Source organism: Chrysemys picta, chromosome 4, assembly GCF_011386835.1.
Source record: "Chrysemys picta bellii isolate R12L10 chromosome 4, ASM1138683v2, whole genome shotgun sequence".
NCBI lineage: Eukaryota > Metazoa > Chordata > Testudines > Emydidae > Chrysemys > Chrysemys picta.
Genome location: NC_088794.1, coordinates 30,911,958 through 30,929,113, shown reverse-complemented (window position 1 = coordinate 30,929,113; position 17,156 = coordinate 30,911,958). Strand labels below are relative to the sequence as shown.

General features: G+C 44.3%; 1 protein-coding gene across 5 annotated transcripts in view; it reads right to left on the bottom strand.

The window, feature by feature from the left end:
- LOC101940099 (serine/threonine-protein phosphatase 6 regulatory subunit 3-like) overlaps positions 1-17,156 on the bottom strand; it is a 44,696-nt gene that overhangs the window by 11,149 nt on the left and 16,391 nt on the right. For 3 of the 5 annotated variants that reach the window (XM_065591950.1, XM_065591951.1, XM_065591952.1), the window contains exon 3: positions 2,981-3,067. In XM_065591950.1, coding sequence (XP_065448022.1) covers positions 2,981-3,067 — 87 coding nt within the window. Of the gene's footprint in view, positions 1-2,980; positions 3,068-9,042; positions 11,401-12,928; positions 13,044-17,156 lie in introns of those variants that run through there. The other 2 variants (XM_065591953.1, XM_065591954.1) reach the window with 2 other exon arrangements.

Here is a 17,156-nt window from a genome sequence, read left to right as displayed (position 1 = left end):
ACTGTCCATATAAAGCATTATTGGGTTGTAGAAAGGCACTAAACACTTCCTCTGTAAAGTACTTTGATAGCTATGGATGAAGAGAACTTATTACTGAATGGTTTCAGAGTAGCAGCCATGTTAGTCTGTATCTGCAAAAAGAACAGGAGTACTTGTGGCACCTTAGAGACTAACAAAATTTGTTAGTCTCTAAGGTGCCACAAGTACTCCTGTTCTTATTACTGAATGCATGTGGATGAGAAGACATTCATAAAGGTGTTATGTTAATGATAAATGGAATGATGAAAGAACAAACTAAATTAATGGTGAAAAGTCAATTAGATTTTTAAAATTCTATCAGTTTTCAAGTGAAATAAGTGCAGGCAGCAACTTCTGTTTTATCAAATATATACGTCATCCTAGTGACAGTATCTTTTAAAGACTAATAGTGGGAAAGAGCGCACTAGAGAACCGTTCCAAGCGATAGTCAGCCAAGAGTCAGAACCTGCTGACAGTTTGACAGGCCAAAGGCAGATACAAGTTTTGCAAAGTGGAAAATGAATAGAATCGCTGATATACTTCTGCTTGTTGCCCTTAAAATAAAGGGATCTGCAGAAAGATTTACAGCATGAGACCCTTCTTGGGGGTACCATCTCTAGGGTTTGTCATGAACTTCCCTAAACAAAGCTCCTAAACAAGGGGTGGGTGGGTCAATTTTACCTTTAAAAATGCTAAAAAAGATAGCAGAGCAGGCCTAACATCTTTATGGCATCATAAATGAAGTTAGAAGTCAGGTGTGAAAAGTTATGAAACATGTCTGAAGATTTACTTTATAAAAAGGAATGGATTTCTCCAGCCAATAAAGAAAAACATTTTGCCTGCACAGGCTATGTAAATACAGTTAAAAATGGTTGGCAAGTAAAAAAAAAAGTCACCTAAGTGATTATAAGCATTAATTTCTTATCCAGGGCCCGTAAAGAAAATTTCCAAAAGATCCCTTTTGCCTGAGTCATCATGATCAAATCTACTTTAGGTGTTATCATCTAGGGCAGCCTGAGATTTTACGTAGGTCTTTGAAGATAAATTTGGAGAGATTTGCATTAAAAGGAAAACACCACTTTTCATATTCAGTTATGCAGACTTGCATTTATTCCTTAACTGTGCCTACAGCAGCAACTTTCTGGAGATCTCATGATACTGCACAAACATCAGCACAGCTCCTCTGGTGCTAGCAATTGTAGGAGCATTAGTGTACACTGGTAGGTTGTCAGAATTTTTACCACTATGTCATCTAACTTTGCTCACAGCAGGTCCAGACAACACAATAGTAAAAATGCCAGCAGCTGATCTACAGTATCACTCCCACTCTTACCAGCACTAGATTAGATGGAGTCTTAAATTTTGCCCAAAGAGCTCAATGTTTATGATTACTTGTGTGTGCATTACCAATTCTTTCCTGCCGCATGCTTTGCAAATTGGGAGAACCAATTTCCAGTTATGAGGCAGCAGACTCTCCCTCTAATATTTAAAGTAAGGAAGGTCTTTCAAAAAAACTGTCCCGAGAATGAGATAATGAAAGTTTCTTTCAAAATGATAGAGTTTTAAAATTATTTCTGACGACTGAACTGACTGAGCATTCCACTGATCAGAGATCGACAGAATGAAGACACTTCTGGACTGAGGATTCTTCATTAGAGAGAAATCGAACATTAGAATGGGACTTAGTAAGGAAGCTGAAGAAAAGAAAGCTGGAGGCTGCCTGTTTTAGTCTGGGCCTCAGTAAAGCTGGCAAACAAAGCAAACCCTCCTAAGAAAGGTTAATAGGTTCCCAGAAGATCAGAAGAGTGGAAGGAAAAGACTACCAGTGCGCTAGACATTACAGTGCCTCCACTTATTCTGGAAAACTGATCTGCTCTTCCTTACAATGGTGTCTCCAGTCTACTGTCTTTCACGTCATACTCAGCTTTCTACAGAAGACAATATCAAGGTACTCTATTCTATTGTCAAGCCTCATGACAAACTCTGCTAAGACACTAAAAATATCGTGTTCCACCATTACCCCATATAGCATGCAACAGCAGTGGTCCATTTGCAGTTCTCTGTTGGATTAACTACCTAAACACATGCAGTTGCTGTGACAGTCTAGGCAGAGCTCACACTGAAGAACACAGTCAGAAGATGGTGCTTGAAGTCTATGAAGGGTTTTCTAGAAGATTCCACGTTCCTACAGAAGCTGTTACCTTGCTGAAGACACCAACCCCATCAAATCTAGATTGGTGCAACTAAGATGCAATAAATCACTGAAATATCAGACATGAAAAAGTTAACTATAGTTTCTAAAATTAACAAAAACCTCAACCAAACTTTTGGAACAACTGCACTTTATATAAATGATAAAGGTATAAAACTTTAAGAACTACAGATTGTAGTGCTTGGGTTGAGGCAGTTACAAACAGCTAATGGTACAAGCAGCAATTTAAATAACTTTTGTTTAGTAACTTGAATCTATAGCACCTTCAGGATTGGAGATCTAAATCAATGTACACTGTATTCAGATTTTGACAGCTTTCACTTTCCTCCAGTGCCAACAGAGGAATAAAGAAGATGTACATTGCAAATGGAATGATGCTAGTACAGAATAGCTGTCACCCTTCACCCATCAAAAATGGCAAAGTACTAAAAGTGCTTCCAAAAACTATTTTCTAAATGAAAGTGCTAACTCAAGTAGACCACTATACAGTTAGTTGGTGCTCTGAAAAACACCACCCACTTGTGTGGTATTACCATATTAAATCCTGTAACATTGTCAATTGGCAAACTATAAATACGTATAGAACTTTAAACTGCACACTACCTACATTTTTTATACACTTTCCAGTTTCACCACCGAATTCTTCAAATGGTGTTTTGCATCAAATGCAACCACCCATCCCCAAATACAAAAATCCCACAGAAAAGCTACTTTTACAAAGAACAACACTGTTAAATGAATTTAACTCACTTGCTGCAAAGAAGAATCCTGTGAAAAAACAGTTTCTTTAAAGTCAATTTCGTCATCGCTGGATGAATGAATGTGGCAGGTAGTAACCTAGACAAAAAAGTTTAGACACCTATTTAATTAAACAAAAGGCTTAGTGTAAATTAGAATTATTATGCAAGGTCATTAATTTCATCACAAAAATATGAACTAGAAGATTTTTAGCCCAGCAACCACACTATTTCAACTGTAAATGCATATATTTCATCCACTAACATTATATTTGCATGTCACCAGTCATTACATTAGTGTTTGACACCTTTGGTGAATAATTCCATCTTTAACATCTAGCAAAACTAACTCTAGAGTTCCTTCAGTGGATGCTACTTAATAGGTCCAAACTGGCCCAATAGGACAACACAGGAACAAAACTGTATCTTACCATTTAGATACAATATGAAATTATTCTGGTTAATAAGGAAGTTCTTCCATGAAGGTGTGCTTATTAACAATTCTACCAATTAAGTGTAGTAGTCATCCACTGTGAATCAAAACACCTTTTACCCAGTTACAGCACTACACAGCTGAGTAAGAACACTGTTTTTGAGGGTAGAAGCTCAATTTGCTTTCCACTGAAGCACTGACCACTGCTGGAGTCAGCCCGTCTTGCCTCACCAGTGTCCAGTATAGCAATTGTTATGTGCCCATAAATCTGGAGACGATTTAACAAGGGGGAAAAAACAGATTTACAAAACCAAAACCCCACATTTTTACAGATACACATCAGGGTCTTGATCCTCAGAAGTGCTGAGTGCCCACAACTCCTAATTAATTCTCAGAACCTGGTAACTACTTAGTAATGCTTTCTACGAAAACTAAAACATCGTATAGCACAGTTGTTTTCAACCTGTGGTCTGCGGACCCGTGGGGGTCCACAGACTGTGTCTAAGGGGGAGAGCCAAAACTAGGCATTTTAGTGTCCGAGGTGAGCAAGCACATTTGCGCCCCCTGCCATTTTTCATTATTTTCCCACCCCATTTGTTCACCTCCATGATTTTGCATCCTGGGCAGCTATTCCGCTCTGGTTAAGGCCCTGCTAAGGGGTCCGCGAAAGGTGACTATGAAAATAAAGTTTCAGATCCAAGAAAAGGTGTTCTGTTTATCTGATAAAAGGTATGTGAATACCCCCACCTACAGGTCAAACCCCAGAAGTGTTGTCATTACTGGAGAAGCCCACAGTTTAGTGTCCTCTCTCTCACTCGGTGTCAAATGCTCTGCTCAAGGGCGGCTCTAGGCACCAGCAAAGCAAGCAGGTGCTTGGGGCAGCCCATTTGCAGGGGCGGCAGGGATCCAGCATGGGAGCCGAGAACCAACAGGGGGCCCTGGGAGCTGTAGTTCCTTGGTTATCTCCCTGCCTATAGAGCCAGCCCTGGAGCAGGGAAAGAACTACATTTCCCAGCATTCCCTTGGCCACTACCAACAGGAAGGAGGGAGAGGGAGTGAGATAGCTGAGACCTCATGCTGCAGCCTGCTATGAATGGAGAGCTGCACTGTGAAGGTAGGGATACCATATTTTAACATTCAAAAAATAGGACACTCCACAGGGAGGGAGGGTAGCCCCACCCTGCCACCATCCACTCCCTCTGACTGCCCTCCACAGAAACCCCAACCCATCCAACCCCCCCTGCACCCTGTCCCCTGATCACCCCCTCCCAGGACCCCTGCCCCTAACTGCCCCCCAGGACCCCACCCCCTATCTAAGCCTCCCTTCTCCTTGTCCCCAACTGCCCCCTCCTGAGACCGCCCCAACTTCCCCCCTAGGACCCCACCCCCTACCTGTCCCCTGACAAATCCCCGGGACTCCCATGCCTATCCAACCGCTGCCTGTCCCCTGACTGCCACCCCAACCCCTGACCCATCTAACCCCCCCTTCTCCCTGCCCCTGACTGCCCCCCCCCGAACCTCCACCCCATCCAACCCCCCAGCCCCCTTACTGTGCCACTCAGACCAGCATGTCTGGCTCCGCGCAGCGCCAGACACACTGCTGCGTACATGCTGCCATGCTTCCCCGCAGAGCCACAGCCCCCGCAACACCTGCCTTCCAGATTTGAACACCTACGAATTCAGGAGTGCTCAAGCTCAGTTTGGGCAGCTGTTACTTCATTTCTCCCAAATCAAATATACTGATCCACTGTAACTTGCTGTAGAAAAAGTAGGATAAAATTGAGCAAGAAATGCTTCTCGATGGTTATTAGGACTGGAATTGCTATTTTCAACAGTCATTGCCTTTTTGTTTGTTTGTTTGTTTGTTTAAAAGGAAGACAGTGATATTGCATTGGCAAATTCCCCATAGAAAGAGTGGAAGAAAAGAATAATAAAGGCACCTCAACTTTTCCTCATTTATGTAGGACAGTCTTATAATATGCATCCAGATATCCTCCAATCACACAAGCTGAAAATTGTTCCACTTTACTGCAGTTCTGTAACCATATGGGAACCAATCCTGTCTGTGTTCTGTGCACATGTAAAATTCATGCTGAATGACCTGCCGTGGGAGCGAGTTACCAGTGACCCAGGGCTGCAGCGGAAGGAGGGTGCAGGTGGGGGAGGGGGGAGAGAGCCCAGAGCTGGGGCGGCAGGAGGTGTGGGTGGGTGGGGAGAGCCCAAAGCTGGGGCAGCAGGGGTGTGCGGCGAGGAGCCCAGGGCTGGGACGGGGGGCAGCCAACATTTTTTTTGCTTGGGGCGGCAAAAAACCTAGAGCCGGCCCTGGCTGTGCTGAGAACATGCAATGTTTATAGTTGCATTTTGTTCAATCAGTTTTCAGTCTATGATTTTTACAGTAGGAGCCAACAGACCACAGGTTGAACTTCCAAAGGGGTCCAGCACCTCCATTCAAACTTTAAGGGTCAGCAATGAAAAAAGGTTGAAAACCCCTGGCATAGAGAAAAGGGACCAATTCTTTTATTTGTTATTTTGAAACAAATTATCCACTTTCTAAAATAAATATGACAGCCTAAAAAAGAATACCTTTAACATTCAATTCACGCATAACAACAAATCAGTTTCACCCCCTAAAAACTACCCATAATCTGAGATCAAAGAAAGAATTATAGAAGTGTAAAAATAAAACAGCAAGATTTTTCTATGCAATGTTTTTGAATTCACGGCCCCACAGGGGAATGGAATACTAATTGTTTTAAACAACTTAAGTAACCAAATGAGTCCTTGGAACAATTCAACAGTAAACTGCAAATTACTTATAAATTATAGTGTGGATTGTGCATATAGTATATTTTTCACTTGAAAAATTCTTTTAGGCCTCAATTAGGCATTATAATATGGAACTGAGTAAATCATGTCATCTGATCTTGCTTTCTAGTCTACCAAAACCATCTGTTCAGGATTACACACAATCCCAATCACTTTTGTTTCAACTTCAAGTTTCTTAAATTTTAACTAGTAAATCTGTAAATAATAGGTAACTAAAACACAGAAATAAAATCAAACCAAAGTAAACACTTAAATCCTCAAGTCAAAATTCCAGCTAACTGAATGAGCTTGAAACCAAATTTAGGCATATCTGCAAGAAACACTTCAGGATTCTGATCAAGCTCTTCATTTAACACAGATAGTAGGCTCAAGTAAGTACTAGATTAAAAGATTAGTATCTGAACTTTTTCTCTAGTAGTTATCAAAGACAGTAGCAAAACAGTTTTTACAGTTTGAGAAGAAAAATTAGAAGCTACTAGTGTTGTTTACAAGTACCCATTGTGTATTCACTACCAGTTCTAATGTCTTTCTTCTTGAGATTTTTCATGTCTCATGAATGGAGCAATTTACCATTAGGATACACAAATTAATCTTTAAATGCATACCTTTTCTCCATAGAAATCTAGTATATTAACCAATTTATTGAGCTAAAAAAGTCAGTATGGCCTACTAACAATCACTATCATCATAAGACTAGGCTTGGAAGGATTAGATTTCTTTTTTTAAATCAGTAAATGTCAGTAAACTGCAATTTCATCACACACAAACAAACCAATGAACAAATATTTCTATTAATAATCAAAATTGAGAGATAGGCAAATTAAGAAAAATGCTGCTGAGAATTTGGAGCTGAATTTAAGGACATTTATGTTTTATATTTAGACGTGATGGTGATAATTTGTGTTCTAACAGTTACGAAGTTTCATCTTTTTGAAGCTCAGTATTTTTCATTCAATTGTCTGATCCCCCTTGTCCAACCCTTCCATAATTTACCAAAACTGTGAAATTTTAAAGAGAGAATTGGAAAAGAATGCTTAAAACCCACCATTTTGCACAACTGTGAAAACTGAAATTGATAAAAAAAATTAGAAAAGCTTAAAAATATAGACCTTATCCACTACACTGGGGGGAGAGGTAGATATGCTGGAGAGTAGGGATAGGGTCCAGAGTGACTTAGACAAGTTACAGGATTGGGCCAAAAGAAATTTGATGAGGTTCAACAAGGACAACTGCAGAGTCCTGCACTTAGGAAGGAAGAATCCCATGCACTGCTACAGGCTGGGGACCAACTGGCTAAGCAGCAGTTCTACAGAAAAGGACCTGGGGATTACAGTGGATGAGAAGTTGGATATGAGTCAACAGTGTGCCCTTGTTGCCAAAAAGGCCAACGGCATATTGGGCTACGTTAGTAGGAGCATTGCCAGCAGATCGAGAGAAGTGATTATTCCCCTCTATTCGGCACTGGTGAGGCCACATCTGGAGTACTTAGGGTGACCAGATCACTCAAGTCAAATATCGGGACACGCGGGGGGGGACGGGGGACGGGGCCAAAAAAAACAAAACAAAACACCCTTCCTCCACAAGCGCTGGAGACGCAGGGGAAGTGCGGGGCCAGGGTGAGTGAGAGTCCGGCCTGGCCCCGAGCAGGCAGGACTCAGTCGGGTGGTAGGGAGAGTAGGGGGGCGGCCCGCGGTGCCAGGCGGCAGCTGTTCTCCCCCCCCTGGGCAACGGGACTCAGGAGCAGCCGCTGCTGCAGCTCCCACTGCCGCGCGTGGAGGAAGCAGCCGATGGCCAAGCTCGGCGGCTGCGGCTCTGGCGCCCGGGTCTGCTGCGGGGACCCAGCAGCGTGCATGCTGCACCCAGCCCAGCCCCTGGCCAGTCGCGTCTGGGCTGCTGCCCAGCTGGTGCTATCCCGCGGTGGCCCCGGAGTGGGGGCAGCAGGCCCCAGCCCCCCCGTCCCGCTCGAGTCCCGCAGGGGAACAAACGGGGCTGGGCTGCCAATGCCTCCGCCCCAGGGCCGCCGCGGGATAGCACCAGCTGGGCAGCCAGCCCAGACGCGACTGGCCAGGGGCTGGGCTGGGTGCAGCATGCACGCTGCTGGGTCCCCGCAGCAGGCCCAGGCGCCAGAGCCGCAGCCGCCGAGCTTGGCCCTCAGCCGCTTCCTCCCCCCGCGGCAGTGGGAGCTGCAGCAGCGGCTGCTCCTGAGTCCCGCTGCCCAGGGGGGGAGAACAGCCGCCGCCTGGCCCCGCGGGCCGCCCCCCTCCTCTCCCTACCACCCAACTGAGTCCTGCCTGCTCAGGGCCAGGCCAGACTCTCACTCATCCCGGCCCTGAGCTTCCCCTGCGTCTCCGGGCCTCCCTCCAGCGCTTGTGGAGGGAGGAGGAATGGTGAGCCTGGGGAAGAGGCGGGGATTCGGGGAGGGAGCCAATCGGGGGAGAAAGGGGTGGAGTCGGGGCGGGGGTCGCGAGCACTTCTGGGCTCCGGAGCATTTCCTTGTTTGTCCAGTGTCCTGACCGCACATCGGTCGGGACGCGGGACAAACAAGGAAATATTGGGACAGTCCCGATAAAATCGGGACGTCTGGTCACCCTAGGAGTACTCCGTCCAGTTTTGGGCCCCCCACTACAGAAAAAGTGTGGATATATTGGAGAGAGTCCAGCAGAGGGCAATGAAAATGATTAGGGGGCTGGGGCACATGACTTACGAGGAGAGGTTGAGGAAACTGGGCTTATTTAGTCTGCAGAAGAAAAGAGTGAGGGGGGATTTGATAGCAGCCTTCAACTACCGGAAGGGGGCGTTCCAAAGAAGAAGGAGCTAGGCTGTTCTCAGTAGTGGCAGATGACAGAACAAGGAGCAATAGTTTCAAGTTGCAGTGGGGAAAGTCTAGGTTGGATATTAGGAAAAACTATTTCACTAGGAGGGTGGTGAAGCACTGGAATAGGTTACGTAGGGAGGTGGTGGAATCTCCTTAGAGGTTTTTAAGGCCCGGCTTGACAAAGCCCTGGCTGGGATGATTTAGTTGGGGGTTCGTCCTGCTTTGAGCAACAAGGGGTTGGACTAGATGACCTCCTGAGGTCTCTTCCAACTCTAATCTTCTAGGATTCTATGATACTATGATTCTAAAATTATTTTTAAAAAGTCAAAATAAATAAACCAGCCTAAATAAGACATGAGTGAATCACAACAACTACAGAAACACTAAGTTACTCACTGTAGCCAATTTCCAACTTATGCTGTATAAGAAGACAGAGGCTGGGTTCACTTTCCTTAACTATTTAAGATTTTCAAAATAAGAATTGTGTTAAAGGCCCCAAAGTAATAATGTAAGAAAGGCTTTATTTTTGATGGAAGGGATACCATAATCATGAAAAATTGGAGATCTTTACGATTAGTTATTTCAATGAACTTACAACAGCAAACTTGCTTAAAAGTGCTATTTTAATTAGAGCTTATGTCAGACCAGTTAGTGTACCTGGAGAGATCAGACCCCCATTTGTGAGAGACTTGCAGTTGTCAGACTCAAGGGGATCTACTACAGAAGAGCTAGGAGTCTTGCAGTTAATTCAAAAAACTTAAACTGAACATGAGACGGTTCAGCATTAAACTTTGCTGGCCCCACTTTGACTGGAATTCTGTTGGATATACAGTTTTAAAAGGAATGGGGCATATCTATATCAAAGAAAGTTAATAATCCAATATTCTACCTGTCTTAAAAATGTAGACTGACCTAGAGAAAACTTGTAAGAAAACCTGCTGGAGGCTCTGACCTCACAACACTAGTAATCTATATTTTAGATTAATGTTTCTCAGATTAGGTTATTATTAATCGTGGCAAGTTGTTTTACCCCAGGACCAAGAAAAAGCTTTTCTCAAACAAAGAAATTTAATGGTTCCACACATTTACCTAAACCATGCAACATTTCTAAATGTCAGGAGGCTATCAAGGTAAGTTGGATCAGAATCACACTGCAGACCTGTGGGCCATTTCCAATAAGGCTATAGATCCAAAAAAATCATTTTTCTTCCCCAGTAGGATGCATTGTTTTCTTGAATAAATATCCAATGCAGTTCTGACTAGTATCCATTAGATATCAGAAAACCCCATGAATTCATTGTTTTTATGCCTTTGTTAGGCAACTCTAGAGTTCTGAATTATTTTTATTTCACACATGGCCTTCTGCTGTGAATCTTGCATTGTTGTATTCTCACATGAAAATTTTAATAAATTAAGAACAGATTTAACAATCTTTATTCATTTTTGGTCCAAATTAGTGATGTATAATTGCCACTTAGTGAACCCACAAATAAACCAGTGATTCTTGGAGAAATTAAAAAAACAAAACAAAAAAAACCACACCACAATTATAATGAGGCCCAAGTAGGCAACCACCTCAGTTTAAAAAAAAAAATCAAGTTTGTCCTATTTTGAATTGAGAGACCTGACTGCTGATACACTGACACTTTGACTTTAAATATAACAAACAGAAAATGCTGCCTCTGTTTAAGACTATTTCTGCACCTCACAATTAGATGTGTTTAGCCTTTAAAAGGCCAATGTAATCTCTGAATCACTCAGTGCAGAACAGAATAGTCATAACAGGACTGTAATCAAGGCAAAGTTATATTTCTTCATTAAAAGTGAGGTAGGTTTTTGTGTGCATCATTCAATGATGCAGGAAGCAGTTTCACTTTAACTGTATGTAGGCTTGCTTACATACTGCATATGAAAAACCCCAGCTTCAGCAATTTTAGTCTCAATTCTTCAAGCAGTTTTGGACTTGCAAAGACCCCAAAGTGACATCTTCCTGTTGGGTGGTGCTTTAAGAGTGAGGTGCAATACAATATGAGCCCAACTCCAAACACCCTTGCAAAACCATATTAAAGTGCCAATAAGGCAGCCATATTTGCAAAGGAAACAGGGAGGTGCCAATTCCACAGTGCAGCTACTGGAGAGGTTTGCAGACATTCTGTCTGAGAAGCATGATGGCTGAAAAGGCTGCAGTGCAACTGTATCCCTGACACATGGGAAGGGAAAAGGATGCCCTTATAACTGCAGTAACTTTTCAAACTTCATCTTACAAAACCTACTAGAGCCACTGTGTTCCTTTTGTTAGTTTCTCCTAAGGAGTTTGTACAGAAGGTCTCCCATCGCTCCCTGACATCATCTGGAAGCTCTAGAGTAAAATGGAGGAAAAAAGTTTTAGTACCAATATCACTCAAGGCAGTTAGTTTTCACTCTCTTCTCAGCTCCCAAAGTTAAACTTGGAAAAATCACTGCAGAACATGTTCTGCTATACATACAATTGAAAATTTCCTCAGGCACTGTTTATTCTAACAAGGTGTGGTTTTCAGGCAGACATTTCCAGTCTATTAGATGACAATCTCAATGGCTCACTGGTGCAGTAAGCCTGTAACTGTACAGGAGTATAAGGAATGTGGGAGTAACCTCGAGCACGTGAGGATTTGGGAAAGATTAACACTGCAAGAAGGAACACAAGGGATAGCTGAGACTGAGAAGGTCTATGCTGCAGAGAAGTACCTGTGTAAATAAGCCATTCTCCAGAAGAAGATACTTGACTCAGTGTAGTTTTCATTAGGTCAGGCCACCAGTGTTCCCTCTAATTTTTCCTACATGTGCAGAATGAATTTTGTTATGTGCACCAATATGGAGGATATGTGTGACATAGCACCTTCATATTGGTGCACATAACAAAATTCATGTGGTAGGGGTGGGGCCAAGGGGTTTGGAGTGTGGTAGGGGACTCAGGGCTGGGATAGTGGGTTGAGATGCAGGGGTGTGAGGGCTCCAGCTGTGGGTGCGGGCTCTGGGGTGGGGTTGGAGATGAGGGGCTCAGGGCTGGGGTTGGCATGGGGTGTGTATGTGTGTGAGGGCTCTGGGGTGGGGCCAGGGATGAGGAGTTTGGGGTGCAGGCTGCCCCAGGGCTATGGCAGGGAGTGAGGATTCCCCCCAGCTCTCTCTCCACAGCAGCATCTGGGCTGGGAAGGGAGAGGCACCTCTCCCCGCTGCAGCAGCTCTGGGACTGGGGCCATGCGATAGGTCCCTCTCCCCCACCCATGGCAGGTCGAGGGGTGGGCTGGGGCCGGGAGACTGGCACCTATCCTCTGACTATGGCAGGTTGGGGAGGAGGGGGCAGGCTAGGTGGGGGCCGGGAGAGGGGCACCTGTCCCCCGGTCACAGCAGGTCGGGGGGCCAGGCTAGGTGGGGTCCGGGCACTTCTCTCCCAGCCGTGGCTGGGTTGAGGGAGAGGCACCTGTCCCCCGGCAACAGCAGGTCCAGGCCAGAGCTGGGTTGAGGTTGGGGGAGGAGCACCTGTCCCCCGGCTGCAGCAGGTTCGCCGGGGCTGGGTTTCCTAAGCCCCTGCACAGTGCTTAATGGGCTGCTGCATGGCCACACAGCTCACAGGGAATTTAGCAGGCAACCCCCACTCACATTTATTTGAAGAAGCCAGGACACTGCTTCCCTAAATTTGGGGAGAGCAAGTCATATATTTAAGGGTATCCTAATTTAATAGGTTACCTGGACTTACACAAACAGTAAGACCTTTGCTTCTTTCCCTTGGACAAACAGCTTTTGGAACGAAAGCCCCTATTAAAAGCTGCCTTTTAAATTCCTAGCATAATTTAATTGTACAAATCCAACTAACAGAATGGTGAAACAAACTTGCAGAAGTTTAATGTTACCTTTAATAGCTGTTGTACTAGTGCGCTGTTTGGCCCCTTATCAGTACTGTGCACAATACAGTTAGCTATCCTTGTTAAATGACCCATATAACCATGCCACCTTCCTCCTTCAGCCCTGAAAAAGAGTTGTTCAAATGTTCATTTTCCCAAATAGCTGGCTGTTGAAGTATTTTGTAGTTATGGAATGCTAAGCCTATAAATCCAAGGAAGCAACACAAAAATTTAGACCAGACAAGCGAGGAAGCAAAGTACTTTAAATACTCGGAAGGAGAATGAGTAATGTATACTTCAAACCAAAACGTTTTTGGGCTGCTAAAACACGTTTTTTGGGCTCCCTCTCTGAACTGTTTTTAAAATGCATAAAGCTATCCATAAAGAAAGAGAAGCATGTTTAGTCATCAAGTTATTCTCCTGCTTCTACATAGTTTTGAGGGAAGTTAGTCTGGTCAGAATAAGAGCGAAAATCCATTTAATATTAGATCCAATTTGCTAACAGGTTTGGAGAACCTACCTCACATAGTGTTAAGTATCAGAGGGGTAGCCGTGTTAGTCTGAATCTGTAAAAAGCAACAGAGGGTCTCACTGGCGTCTGATGAAGTGGGCATTCACCCACAAAAGCTTATGCTCCAATACTTATTAGTCTTAAAGGTGTCACAGGACCCTCTGTTGCTTTTTACCTCACATAGGATGTTCAGACACCTTTCCTGAAAACTAATACTTTTCACTTAATACTTCAAAATATTCCAGAAAGGGAGTTTTGAGTCTCTAACAGTGCTAAGACAATTCACTAATTTAGGCTACAATAAAATATTCCCAGATTTTGTAAATTCTGTCCCAGGGCTAGCCTAACAAACTTCTACATACTAGATTAATTGGGACTGTAGTTGAGAATGGCATTCCGGACATTACTAGAAATTCCTAGGTCTTTGTCCAAAGTGTTCCGCTGCCAAAGCTAACATGCCTGACAAGGAACTGGAAATAACAGCTCCCAGAATGACACCTTGCAGGGCTGAAGGACAACAGTTAAGCCTAGCCGGAGCTGGCCTAGCCTTGAGAAACTGAAAGTTAGACAAACATCTAGATCTGAGCTGCACTGCCAAATACCAGCAGCTGGTTGCAGGACAGGGATATCTGTCCTCAGCCTGGACATATTGGCTTCATTTGAGGACAAGCAAGATTGGGTTAAAGAACCACTTGCCCAGTTGGGCAGGCAGGCATCCAGTCTGCTGTTCAAATGGAGCTTCTCAGTTATAAAAGCAACTAGATGGGCAGCCCAGGAGAAAGAAAACTTAGACGCCATATCTTGCACAAAGAGCTTGTCTACATAGGGACACTAAGGAAAATTAATCCAAATTAACTAAAGGTGTTAAAGTAGATTAGTTAAAATGCATTAAACCCGTGTGGAAACTCATGCAGAATTAAAGTGATCTTAATTAGGTTTTGTTTAATGAATTAAAGACTTGTCTACACTGTGCCACAATGCACACTACGGAGGTGTGAAAAGCAGAGTACACCAAAATGTTATGCTCTAACTGCCCCACATGGATGCTGCTGGCACAAACTAAAAGATGCGTAATTCACATTAACATAGCCCTGTTTGAAAGACTGCATTAAACCCCTGTGTGGAGACACATTCAGAATGGAAGTGGCCTTAATTCAAATATAGCTTAATGCAGGGGTTCTCAAACTGTGGGTTGCGATCCCAAAATGGGTCTCAACCCCATTTTAATATTAGACACCTTATTAAGAGTTACACTTTTATCAAAGTCTCTTAACTGATGCCCTTTCTTGATGATATGAATCAAACCTGATTATAGTGAATATTTCACCACCCCAACCCACAATAAGAACCAAGACAAGATGTTCTCGTGAGTCTTTTAGCTACAATTCAATCCAATTTAAAACTCACTTGGTCTTGCTTTTAAAGTTAATTGATTAAAGCACTGAGATCCACATGGAGTGTTGTCAGTTACTGTATTTAGAGAGGCAAGACAAGCCCCTCAATGGAGAAACACAACCATCAAGCAGAATCTCTTTGAGCATTGTGAAAGCAGAGAAGTTATTTAAGAATTGCAAGCTTAAGCACTGACATACACTGTGTGCACACTTACAGCCAAGTGTGGTGTTCTTCCAGACTTAATCTGTACAACATTTACTCCTGGGAGAATATTGCACATGCAAAGAATTTATGACCCCCACAGATTTCTTTGCTTCCCTGCAGAAAAATGACTTTCTGATGGGGAAGCAAAGGGAAGCCACAGGAGCGGTCAAGCAACCCTTCCTGGCAGTATGTTTTGGGTGCCCAGGGCAGCCGGCAGAGAGGTAAATCACTGTGGGGCAGGAGATGGAACTGAGAAAGACCCAGCTGGTGGCTCCTAACATGTGTAGGCTCAGTTGCTAATCCGGGCTGGGCTAGGGAGGACGGGATTTCCTCTTCCCCTGGACAGCATTCGCGGCCAGGTCAGACCCACCCACAGATTTCTCCCCCAGCTGCAGAAAGCTCTGCAAACTCGCACACCCTCTCCCTCTGCTTCCTGCACCCATCGCTCCTCAGCTGCAGGGGGAAGGATCTCTGTACAAGGAGCTGCTCCCTCATCTGCCCAACCCCTGTGCATCCAGACGCCCTCATACCCAGACCCTCCTGCTGAACCTAATCCCCCATCCCCTGCACTCAGAACCCTCCCGATGAGCCTCGAGCCACCCACACTCAGATCTCCGCCCTACCAAGCCCCAACCAGTTGCACCTCAATACCCACCCCACTGAGCCCCATTCCCCCAGCATCTGGACCCCACCCCACCCCACTGAGCCTAGCCTCCCACACCCAGACCCTGCTGAGCCTCAACCACCTTCACCTGGACCCCCTGCAGAGTCCCATTACTATTGCACCAAACCCCTCCCCACCCCAACAAGCCCCTCTGCATCCAGATCCCCTCCACACCCGGATACCCGACTGAGCACAGAGGGGCGGGGCTCTGGGGTGTTTCTGGGGCAGGCCCTGTCCTTGCACTGTGTTAGGATTGGGTGCAGCCTCACTGCTGAGTCTGTCTGGGATGGGGGTGGAGGGAGCTGCACAGTGATCTCTCACTTCTGTGCAGCCAGTGGCCTGTGCTCCTCAGTGCCATGCTGGAGCCTCCACATTTATTTGACAAATAACATTTAAAGAATTTTGCAGCATTTTAAAATATTGTGTACAGAATTTTAATTTTTTTGGTGCAGAATTTTTAATATTTTGGCGCAGAATGCCCTCAGGCGTAAACATTGTTTTACCTCTCCCTTTCTATCTGGTGCTCTATAAATCCTACATGAGTGATTGCTCAGGATTTAGGAATTTATTTATTTAATTTATTTATTTTTTGGTAATGAATTAAGGAGACTGAAGGCCTGAAGTGAGTGACTGCTTTTGTTTATTTAATTACCAGTTCCTCCCTCTCCCTCATTCCTACAGTACACCTATCAGCCTAAAACGTGTATAAATTAGCATAACAGATGACTTGTTATCCTTATAACTGTCCATATATGAGGCAGAGAAATGACCGGCAGTTTCTCTCCCCATTTAAATCATGGTCTATTTTGGTGGTTGGAGGTACTACTTCCTATTGTGGGTTTGGAAGTATTTGGATATCACGGAAATGGGCATAGTATGAAAACCTAACTAATAGCTGGTCTCTTTCATTTCTGTCTATATCAAAAAGAGAAGCAGACTCCACAAGACCAGAGCATTTGGCCAGGAATAAAAACAGTGAAAGGAAGAAGAATATGGATTCAACATCAGAAAATGAGAGACTATGTTCTATTATAAAGACAAAAAGATTGTAAAAGTTAAAGAACCAAGCCAAGAACAGCCCCTCCGTAATTTTGCTTTATAATGCATCCCCTCCCCCAAAACAACTCTCGTGAAGTTTAGATTGTAAGCGCTTGAAGGTCCTTGTCTGAATTGTCAGGCATAATTTTTGGTGCTATATAAATAGTGTGTAATATTAATTAATTGGTGTCCTGTCACAGGAATGTAAGGGCTTGTCTTCACTACCCGCCTGGATCGGCGGGTAGAAATCAATCTATCGCATCTCGTCGGGACGCAACAATCGATCCCCGAATCGACGCGTGTACTCCACCAACACAGGTAGGAGTAAGCGCTGTCGATGGGGGAGCCGCGGCAGTCGATTTGCCACCGTCCTCACAGCGGGGTAAGTCGGCTCAGATACGTCGAATTCAGCTACGTGCGTATCT